General features: G+C 38.6%; 1 protein-coding gene across 3 annotated transcripts; it reads right to left on the bottom strand.

Annotated features, from left to right (window-relative positions):
- Positions 1–7750: 7750 nt before the first annotated feature.
- Positions 7751–10134, bottom strand: LOC147493596 (protein GFS12-like). Of its 3 annotated transcripts, none has more exons than XR_015200289.1 (5): positions 9912–10134; positions 9614–9826; positions 9440–9502; positions 8250–8337; positions 7751–8013 (listed from the first exon to the last, which is right to left on the bottom strand). XR_015200289.1 is itself a non-coding variant. In XM_086569392.1 (5 exons), exons 2-4 carry the CDS (start codon positions 9816–9818, stop codon positions 8257–8259), a joined length of 342 nt encoding a protein of 113 aa, XP_086425518.1. In that variant the 5' UTR covers positions 9819–9826; positions 9922–10134; the 3' UTR covers positions 7751–8013; positions 8250–8256. The 3 variants fall into 3 exon arrangements, 2 of the variants coding, with proteins under 2 accessions (XP_086425518.1, XP_086425517.1); XM_086569392.1 differs by having other exon boundaries at positions 9621–9826; positions 9922–10134; XM_086569391.1 differs by having other exon boundaries at positions 9621–9826.
- Between the last annotated feature and the right edge of the window lie 1147 nt (positions 10135–11281).

Here is an 11281-nt window from a genome sequence, read left to right on the forward strand (position 1 = left end):
GGTGCGACTGGAACTATTTCACATTGATTATTTATGGGTGGGTTGTGATAGTTACTATTGTTAACTAGAACGATACCTCTATTGGTATTATAACTATTATAATTACCCTGACCTTGTGCTAGACCTTGTCGTGGTTGCGCTTGGTTGTTATAATTATTATAATTCCCCTAACCTTGTCCTTGTCTAGGTGGAGCTTGGTTATAATTGTTTGCTTGCCTAACATTTTGGTTATTAAACCCTGGAGGTGTAACTTGTTGATTGTTTCGCCAACTAAAGTTGGGATGTTGTCTCCATGGGGCATTAGGAATAGGATAGCTATTAATGGAGCAAACATTATCTTGCTCTAATTGTTATTGTTCATAGGTGAGAGGACAATAGGAGTCAGGGTGCTCAGGACCCAAACAGAAATTACATGGGTTGGAGTTGACATTCATGACGGGGATAGGCTTTTGTTGAACAGAAATAGCCTCTACCTTTTTAGTTAGAGATTCGATTAAATTTTTAAGTTTTGGATCGGGTTTCATCTCAAACATACCGGCGGCCTTAACTATTGAAGAAGAACTAGCAGAGCGGGGGATATCATCACTACCCCCCTAATTATTATTGCGCTTAGTTTGATCTTCTAAAAATTTGTAAGCCTCCGAGGCTCCTTTACTTAGGAAACTACCCCCATTCATTATGTCAAGGACTTCTTTATGGTGGTGTAGAAGTCCTTTGAAAAAGGCACGAACTAACGTGTGGACACTCTATAAGCAGATCGGTGAAACGATTCCAAGCCTTAGAAAATGATTCATGAGGATTCTATCGAAAAAAATGAATCTTGGAAAGCATCTCATCCGTCTTTAGGGGTGGGTAAAAATATTCCATAAACAGCTGAACAAGTTTAGCCCACGAGTCTACAGAGTTAGGCGCTTGGGCAGTTAACCAAGACGCTGCCTTATCGGCTAAAGTGAAGGGAAATACTCTCAGTTTAATTTGTTCCACACCAACCGTAGGATGGTGGAATGTTGTAAGGACTTGTTCAATCCTACGCATGTGCTAAACCATGAAAAACGGGTAACAAATTAAATATGTTTGGGGGGATTCGAAAATCCCCCACTGGGTCTGCTAGAACGATGCAAGATTTAGGGCTATCGCTCAAGGCTTTGTAAAAGTCGGAGAGGAGTCTCTCTTTCTTCAGCCATTATGTCAGGTGTGGTGGGTGGGATAATAGCTAGAGCTGTAGTGATTGGTATACTCAATAGACTTGTTTGTTGACGTTGATGGTTAATTACGTTCGGTGTTTTTCTCCGACCAGACCTTAATCTCATGCAAGTCTAAGTCTAAACCGACAACACTCCAAACAATCTTGATATATTAGTATAAACCTCTAACTGGAGATGCGAGGTATGGAAGAAAGGAATACCTGACAAGGCCCTTGCTTCGCTTTATGAATAGCGCCTTGTTTCTGGCGTGTTCAGTGTATATAACAAGTTAGAACACTGAAAAACTTAAAACTCGGGTTCAAAACAAACCCGTGGAAATCCCGCAAAATTCAAATTTTAGGCTGGTGCGCCACTTTGGGCGAAAGGTGCGCTCCGTGTAACTTCAAGTTACAGTGTTTTAGGGTGGGTCGCGCTCGGTTTGGGCGCTGGTCGCGCTCAAGGTTCCATGCGTTTGGTGCGAGGTGCACTCCGTTTGGGCGCAAGTCGCGCTCAGTGTAATTTTTCGCGGAACTTTTCAATGCTGAAACGGACAACCACAGTATGAATCAAACAAGGGTGGGTGGGTTTAATGGGACTTAAAAATGACTAATTAGACTATGAAAACAATGCTAAAGGTAACTAAGATGGCAGCGGCACCATTTGATAAACATAAAAATGATAGTTTACCTACGAAATGAACGATGAAACTCAAAACGTAAGTAAACTAAAACTTATTACGAGCCTAGGTTTATCAAGTTTTCTACTCTCAATTCTATCAAAATAGAGTGGAGTAACAAATTCGTTCCACTCCTAGTTCTTTAGCATGAAATGTTTTCTAGTCAACTAATCGGTCATAAGTCTAATGAGAGGTTTACGAGGGGAATTCTATACTACGAGGTGAATTCAATTAACAAGTTACGAATAACGAAATGATAGAATGCTAAGGGTTTGAATCTAGATAAATAATTAAAGGGAATTGAATCTACCTTAACTCGACTTAATCCTACTAACAAAGACTCATCATGATCCAAATTGAATGCTTCGCATATCAAAATAGTAATTATAATCCCTAATTATACATGACGTTTCTACCAATTCATAACTAGCATGTGAGCGATTAAACACATTCTCATGGTGAATTAATCGTTTCTAGAGTGGAATAATTATCACGACGATTTCTAAGTTTAACAAAGATCAAGCGTCATCAAGGCTTCTTCAACCCCTCTAATGGAGGTTTAGCCTTGATTCATACTACTATCATTTCCCATTGATTTAAAACTAGACATCATATAAAAATTCTATCTTTATGCAATTTAACTAAACAATAATTGAAATCTTAGGTAATAACTAGGAAATGAATAACAAGTAATAAAGGAATTTAGATCTAAACAATTGTAAATGACAAAAATCGAAATTGACAAACTAACTATTTTATTTATTAAACTAATGAAGAACAATGATTCTAAGAGTTTAATCTAAAACAAGAATTGAATTTAAACTAAACTTAATTTTATTTAATGAAAAATAGATCTTGAATTATCTATAGTTTTAGGTCTAACTAGCTACCATTAACAAAGAGCTAAGCTTTTGTTTTTTATATGTTCAGATCCAAAAATCGTGCATGGGCTTGGAGCCATGTTTTGGGCCAGAGAATTAGGCCCAAAACCCAATACTTTCAGTCCAAAAAGGCCACTTCAGCTGCAGTTGTCTTTGACAGACTTTTCATCCACTTTTGCTCCTCTGATTTGGTCAAGGCTTAGACCATTGGAAAGATCTTTCCGAACTGGTCGTTTTGACATAAGGTAGACCCAATTCGGAGGTTTGAGTCCAAAGATACGGCCTTCGGAAGTTTTGCTGACTTTGTGTGTTGTTTCTGCCCGCGTTAACTTTGACTTTTCAGCTTTGACCGTGCTTTTAAAAAGGCTTTGTCTTCTTGAATCTTGGCCTTTAATCACAGAACTCCTTAGCAATCAACCATTGCTCCTTTATCTCATCAAAGTGGCACATTTCTGCACATAATTGACTTTGAAGCCTGAAACGCATAAAAACACGTAATCAGTATTAACTCTTAATTATTACTCACAAAATTGGTCTAAAAGTATGACTGTTACAGGGTTAAAACTACAGTTTTGGGCTCTTATCATAATGTTTTTAGTATATAACCCAATCAATATCAACATCTTTAACAGAATGTTTGTTGGTAACAAGTTGTTCATCAGTTCGTCCCCAACGCCTCATCTCCACTTTCATCTCCCTTTCAGGGGAATCTGGACATCGAGGCGAGAAAGGGATGTCATCACCCTCCCTCCTCCTATCACCAAATTGAGGAGGTGGGAGAGCGATAGTCACAACAGTGATTTCAACAATACCCTTCCCCTTGCGATTATTAGGGAGGGGAGGGTCAACAGTCAGAAAGACATTATCACCAGTTTGTTCAGAACCTGTAGAAGGAAATGGAACTGGTGGAGGTACAGCTACATTCGTACAAGAGTTAACAAGTGGAGGAATAGTAGCAGGAACCTTAAAAGGTGTTTCTTCATTCACAATAAGAGGACGAAATATCATTTTCTTACTAGATAGGGAACAACAGAAGTAGAATCAGCTCTCTTCTGCTTATGACGATTGGACGCATGCACTTCCCTTTTAAAATTACTAGCAACCAACAGTTCATGAGGCAGTTCAGGGCCTCTTCCACCAGTGAGCACACAATCATCACTAACAACAGGCTCCTAAACTGGGCCCAATGAAGTAGTATCACCAGAGGCGGCCACAGAACTCTTCTCCTTACGGTTTCCTCCTCTTCTGGTAACTAAGGAGGAATCATCCTGAACTAGAGGAGGAAGAAGTCCAGCATCTTGATCCATAGGAGGGGGAAGTATTGTGCGCCCAGAATTCATAATATTTATCCCAAAAGGGGAAAAACCAGGGACAAGGTGCAGCAGTTCTTCAGTAGACATGTTGAAGTATTCAAAAGACCGGTGGGATCAGGAACTATCACCCAAGGCATCCTTTGTTCCTTAAGGATCTTCTTGATAAACTCCACCGTAGCAGCGTTAGTTGCAGTTAATTGGTTTTAGGGAGAAAATTCATCTAAGGAATAATAGCAATGAACTTCACGCAAAAGACTCTTATATCAAGTTATAAAGTACCTAGGAACAGGAATTCCCATAGGCTCACCATCATCATCAGAAGGACGAACGTCCAATACATCACCCAACACACAGAGATGGTGGTCAGCCCAGCTTTCATCACTCTGTTTTCCCTCAAAAAAGACGATCGGAGAGTTCTTGTCTCTTGTTATAAGGTAGTAGAAGGACTGGTCTTGAATACGCCAGACCTTATAAAAGTAACTGAACACCCAGCGGTTGAGAGAGAATCCGTGTCTCTTGGCGAGAAAGGCAAAGTACATAACAGTTCTGTAAAATAGGGGTGTTGCCTGACCAAGAGCAAGATTGAAGTGGATTAGACACTCTCATAGCAATGGGTGGAGGGGAAGAGTGAGTTCGGCCCTAAGTTGACCAATGGTGATGAGCGCCACCTCCTTGTAGGCCAACTCATCAGATAAACTCCCCCACTCCAGGCCAACATCTTTAGGGATGTGAAATTTTGTGCGGATAAGTTCTAGGGAGGAAAGATCTCCTAAGTTTACAAGTGACTAGTTGGGATTCATGGTCAAGAAAGATGAAAAGTTTCAAGCTTTGTTTAAACCCTAACGGGAGATCAAAAGGTTCAGTATGTAGAAAAAAGTAGCAAAAGAGATAATGCAAGTTCTCTCACCAGATATTTTATATATAGATAAGATGGACGGTTAGGATGAACCCAAGCAGTGCGTCTTTTTGGGATTGAATTGCTATCATTACCTTTTTTGGGAAACGGCGTGTCTGTTCGAGCCGTCTTTTCAGAACCTTAATTAGTTGGGTACGTCTGCAGTTCCCAACAACAGTTTTGGAAAAAGAATTCTCTCACCAAAAGCAGCGTCGCTTCAAGCGCCCACGTGCTAGGTGTCATGAGAGGGGGCATCTATAGGGGTATTTCCCATCACTGAACAGGTGACACATGTATGGGAAATAACCTAAGACTATAAATGTTCAGAATGAGACGAGGACTATCGGATTAGTTCTATGAGTAAGTAATCTCGTGCGTAGCATGAATGTTTAGTGAACATGTGCCAGACACATGGCTGACCGCCTTCCAACATAACAGTTATCCAGTCGTTAGAAACGGATGTAGACAATTCCTAAATAGAAGGGAACTGAAGACAGCGATCTTTGATGATAAGGAAGGAATCGTGAAGACATATCTTAAGAGTTTCCATTTAGATATAATCTTCCCATACACGATGGGACATTATGATCAGCAAGGAAACTTACCTGTCACAAAGATATGGTCTAGATTCAAACTTCCATAAAAAGGGAATTCCTAATAGGAAGATAGAGTCCAAAGATGGAAGGGAACTCACAAGCGGTGAAGACAACCCCAACCCTAGGACTCTCAAAGCTCTTCTTATATAAACCATAGAGATTTCACTCTTAGGAACTATGCAAAATAAGGTTTGATTCTCCATAATAAACAAGGAGATATGTAGGCAGCCGTTAGACGGTTCAACCTGAACTCACAACCATCTCATCCCTTCTCCATTCATTTAAAGGTTCCAAGATCACAAGGCACAGAGGAAGATCAGGGAAAACTCAAAAAATCCCCTACAGCAACAGTAGCAGACACTCTCTCTAATAGTGGGTCCTCGGTTTCACAATTTGTTTGTGGAGATGGGGCTGTTATGTTTTTAGAAGCTGCTGCTTTTATCATTGAAGGTGGTTCTTTGTTCTTCAAAGGTGGTGGTTTGATCTTCGATGGTTGGGTTGGTTTGTTCTTCAATTGTGGGGCTGGTCTATTCTTAGATAGTGGGACTGCTTTGTTCTTCAATGGTGGTGGTTTGATCTTCAATGTTTGGGGTGGTTTGTTCTTTAACTATGGGGCTGGTCTGTTCTTGGATAGTGGGGCTGCTTCGTTCTTCAATGGTGGTGGTTTGATCTTCAATGGTTAGGGTGGTTTGTTCTTCAACTGTGGGGCAGGTCTGTTCTTGGATAGTGGGGCTGCTTTGTTCTTCAATGGTGGTGCTTGTTTGTTGCGGACATCCTTGCCTATGGGGGACTTAGTTTGTAGGGTAGAGGAATATCGCATCCTTTTTGCAGGGGCTTGTTAGGACTCATCTTCACTACTATGCTCGTGTTCCTCTTTGTTCTCTTCTTTTTCTCCAATATCTTCTTCCACACGACTAAGTTTTAGTTTTCTCTTCAAATAGCTTCTTAAATCTGTTTTGCCTCCCCTGGGACCATGAAGAAGGAAGTCCTGGGTGGCCTTCATGATCACCTAAAATGACATAACATTTCCCAAACATAAATTAGAACTAACAAACTAAAATTGTCCATATGTTAAAGAGACAACCTTAGCGAGAAAACTCAAAACCGTGAAAATTATACCGCTACTGTCTCCCGGGCTACAACATGATTTTCCGTGATGATATTGTATGACTGACTAGGATCGTTCCTCTCTTGCTATCATAATAAGTACATAAAAATATAAGAAAACTGTCAATAATCTACTAAAAAACTATACAAGCAGTAATGACCTCATAAATACTAACCACCAAAGCATCTCTGACCACGAATATCTCCCTAACCTCATGGGGAATACGTAAGGGAGTGACAACTTGTAGTTTCTTCAAGTCACTCAACTTTTTCTCCCACGTCCTACCCCGACAAATTTTTCCGGGAACTTTCACCCACCCTGTGAACCATGGGAAGTTGTTTTGTTCTAACCTTGTCGCTTCTAGAGACAAAATGTGGAGGAATATCCATAGGGTGAATGCTAGAACACAACCATGGAGGGTGCTAGTATATGGGTGGCCAACCTTAAACTCGTTATGTTTACTGATGGCATCATATAGCGACTCCAACTTTTTCTTAAGCAACTCATATGCAAGATATCCCGAAGGAAAACTATCAAACTTGTTCAAATTGTCAGCAATGTCAACCCATATGACATCGACTCCTTTCGACCCGGTTGGTACACTACTATAGAAAAGCTCATATACCACTGTTACTTACACTGGTAAAAAGCCTTTAGCCACTGTTTTCATACCGTGGTAACAACCACAGTGACAAATACTTCTAACAAAACCGTGGTATTAAGTATCCTCTATTTACTACGATTTTTGGAAAAACCGAGGTATTATGATATCAGAAACCGTGGTTAATAGTCTTTACATACGCTGTGTGTGATGTCAACCGTGGGAAATAGTAATAATAATTACCACTGTTTGATTCAAACCGTGGTGTATATAATCCCCTTAAACCACTATTCTTACACAACCGTGGTTTATATTTTTTTTTTTAAAAAAAAATCCCCTGATTATTTAATTTCAACCTGCATATATTTTCACCGTATCCACACTGATTTAAAAAACACATTGCTCAGACAATATATTCATCATGCAACAAACAAAAGAAACAAATTTAGACCATGCAATAGTGAATTGCTAAAAGAATTTGATAATTTTCGCGTCAATAAAGAAATAATAATGACCAACTTGTTCTTCGTTCCAAAATATCAAAGGAGTAATATATTTGTTCCACCTATACATCAAATGAGTTTTACAATGAAAAATATAAATGTTGAGATCAATCCCCAAACCTTAACTAGAAGGGGTCCAAACCTAGCTAAGACACCATGACCGGCTCGAACATTCCATTAGATGAACTTCAGAATTTCAAGTCGAACAACATCAAGTTCATCTTGTGCATAGGTATCTTTGAGTGTTAAATGTCATCTGCATGATCAATACCATAAAATAATAGAATGCTAAAGAAATATAAGCACAAGTAGACATCTTAATAATATATAATGTGTAAACTACAATTTACCAACCCTAAATCAATTTTTGCCCCCCAAATGACGCTTGACATTAGTTTTCTTATTTTTTTTGTTTCGACAATCTAAAGTGTAAATCTTAGGACAATGTAACATTTGAGTTATATATCACGTGTAAATAAAATACTTACATACCTGTTGCTTAATCTTCTGTTTTCTTATTTGCATTGTTGCCTAACTTGGGTGTTGATGGAGGTTGGGCTGTTTTGGGATTTAATGTCCTCTAAAGGCCATTAAACGTCAACAAAGAAAGTGAGTATACAATGCATACTGTTTGCGACATCATCATAATAACAACTAATATGAAACCATAAAAGTCAAAGGAGTATAGAAAATTCATTTCGAGCATCTTATCTTTCAAAGAGCATAACTCCTTACAACAATTACTAATATCCAATCCTTAGGTGTCTAATGAGCTACTACCCAAAACAAAAATTGTTTAAAAGTCACAATAGCTTGAATTAAGAGATCACTTTGGAATTAAAAAGATTCAAGGATTTAAGAAATCACTGATGCAACACACTCCTAGGAGTCATATTTTATAACCAAAAAGAAAAAAAAAATAGATCGATATTATCTAATCCAAATAATTTGACCATACCAATTTCATATACGGGTCGTCTGGCACTTGCAAATGTAATCACGATCGGTGCAAGTGTCTAACATCACATAGACAAACACAGAACAAAAACACAAATTCATTACATAAAAGGATAGGCAATTTCAACCACCACTGACACATGGTTTAACAGAAAACGATTTCATGTGGCAAAAAGAGACAATTTTCATACCTTTTCCTGGCTGTCTTTTACTCTTATCATGTCAGACAAAACCTGAATTTTATATGGGGCGAAACTAAATATACAAGGACATACGGCTCTATTTAACTAGTGGCAAATTCAAAGGAATTTCCACGAGATACCATCTCATCCTTTTTATTATTATAATTATTGTTATTATTATTATTATTATTGTTATCAACAAAACAATATTTTATATTAATACCACATCTCATCCCTCTATCAGAAACTAAAGTAGGGATCACTGACCAATAAAAGCAGCTAAAAACAAAAGAGACAGAGGTAGCAACTAGAAAATGTAAAAGATGTGCATGAAAATTCCACCCTAGGAGGAAAAGTTATCTACTGCAGAAACCAATTTACAAATATTGTTTTGTTGACTATTAACAAGAAACCAATAGCCAACTTTGCTTCTGCACATAGTATTTCATTAACGATAATTACAAGGTGCAAACATATAGGTCTATAAAATGCGACAAGCACTACCAAATGCGAAAGGGAAAATGTAAATAGTGTGAGAAGTACCTGAAGAACAGGAAGCTCCAAATTGGTTTGCATGAGAACTTTAACAGGGAGGAAACCTCTATCCTACGATTTTTCCACATTAAATAAAGTTAAAATTCTCCTAGTCATTTGAACATGTAGCACTCACAGAAAAGTTCAAAGAAAAAAAGGGAGATAAGAAGGGGACGGGGGAACCTATTACTTGAAGTAGCTCCCTGATGACCACCTCCTTTGGCAAAACTGCAGCCAGACCATCTAACGTAACAAGACTATCAATAATAGCCAAAGCATTCCAGCTCTGTATAGGTTTGGGTTTGTCCAAATTTGACACATCAATGCTGGAAAGAACAACATTCCTTAGGAATGGTAGGATGTGTTTCACGATGAAACTGTCCCCCATTAAACTGCCTGAGAAAACCAACAAAAACTACCTTATAGGATGAATATTCCATTATAATTAGTGCTTAAGACAACTCAATAAGCCGTAGGATACCAATTCTAACCAGTACATCAATTCCATCAGCACAAAGTCCTTTCCCAAAACTGTGAATCAGGGGTAAAAGTGTATGGATCAAGACTTAAAGGTTAGTAAACCATAAAGAAAGTACTTCTTAACCTCTATTTCCATTTGAGGACACATGATCTTGATAGCATTGAACCAAATTAAGTGAAAAAAAAAGATGAAAATAACTTAACCTGATGAACCGTCATAGGTACTCCAAACTCGGCCACAAATGAGCCCCATCGTATAAGCGTATAAAGCAGAGCTAGAATTTTTATGAGGTGCTATTGATAGATTGAAGATGACTAATGGATGTATCATCTCCAAATATGCTTCCTTACCAATTTTGGTCCATATCTCACGCATAAACGAGTCTTAGAGAAGAGACACCATTAAATGCGAGTAGTCTGCAGCCTGAGACAAATTCATATCTAGTAAGAAAACTGGAAGTCGTGTAAAACCCTATTTTTTATCTAGATGTGAGGCAAGAAAAGATATTGTATGGTTGAAAACTAGTATAGGGGTATAAACATTCATGAGGACTGAAATATTCTAGAAGACTAGAACCAAACATTAGGCAACCAACGACATGGTGACAAATTTAACTTTATATATATAGCATACGTGTTATCGCATGTTTCATAGGATATGCAAGAGGCCCTCAAGTATCTGCTGAAGGCAAGAAGTTCAAGTGCATGCTGGAGAGTAGAGTCTTACCAAAAACAAGTATGAGCTTGTCGGAGGAACGGCGAGGGAGTGACTTAATATATGTGTAAGCACACATACACAAACACACATATAAATAGCTATGTATTTGTGTTTGTGAAACCACACACCTTTCTCTTTGTCTTTTACATTTAGGAAGTCTTCTCGTGATGGTGTGGGACAATTTTTTACTTCACCAATCAGTTCAAAATTCAAAAAATAGATGCTATAATGCTATACCTCCGGCCTATCGGTTATGCCCCTAGTCAGGCCTTTTGTCTAGAGGACGAACAACACGAGTTTGAGGCCTGGGTGCCCACTATAATATATGGAGTGATAATATGACACATGAAAACTGACATATGCAACTTGGGCCCACATGAGAAGAGGGATGATGTTTTTTTGTTTTTTTTACATATGAACTCCCTAACATGTGTTTGTGTTTAACTACAACTAACAAACTTATGGACTAAGCTAGCAACTCACCTGTAGAATCTTTTGGATGGCAGGCAAGACTAATGACTTTATTGCCCGAGGCTTCAGGCACTTCAAGAATTCCTTCAGCAAGATATAAGCCCACTCAGCTTCGGTATCCGACAACGGAGACACAAGCGAGTGCTAAGCAGTGAGGAGCACATTACCGGGCGATAGAGGCT

The sequence above is a fragment of the Coptis chinensis genome, chromosome 6, assembly GCF_015680905.1.
Source record: "Coptis chinensis isolate HL-2020 chromosome 6, ASM1568090v1, whole genome shotgun sequence".
Lineage (NCBI taxonomy): Eukaryota > Viridiplantae > Streptophyta > Magnoliopsida > Ranunculales > Ranunculaceae > Coptis > Coptis chinensis.

Excerpts from the sequence above, each read along its gene's own strand:
- LOC147493596 (XM_086569392.1), bottom strand. The coding sequence starts at position 9,818 with ATGGGGGACAGTTTCATCGTGAAACACATCCTACCATTCCTAAGGAAT. Across the intron at positions 9,503-9,620 it reads TCATCAGGGAGCTACTTCAA|GATAGAGGTTTCCTCCCTGT; the intron begins GTAATAGGTTCC and ends GAAAAATCGTAG. Across the intron at positions 8,338-9,439 it reads TGGAGCTTCCTGTTCTTCAG|AGGACATTAAATCCCAAAAC; the intron begins GTACTTCTCACA and ends AATGGCCTTTAG.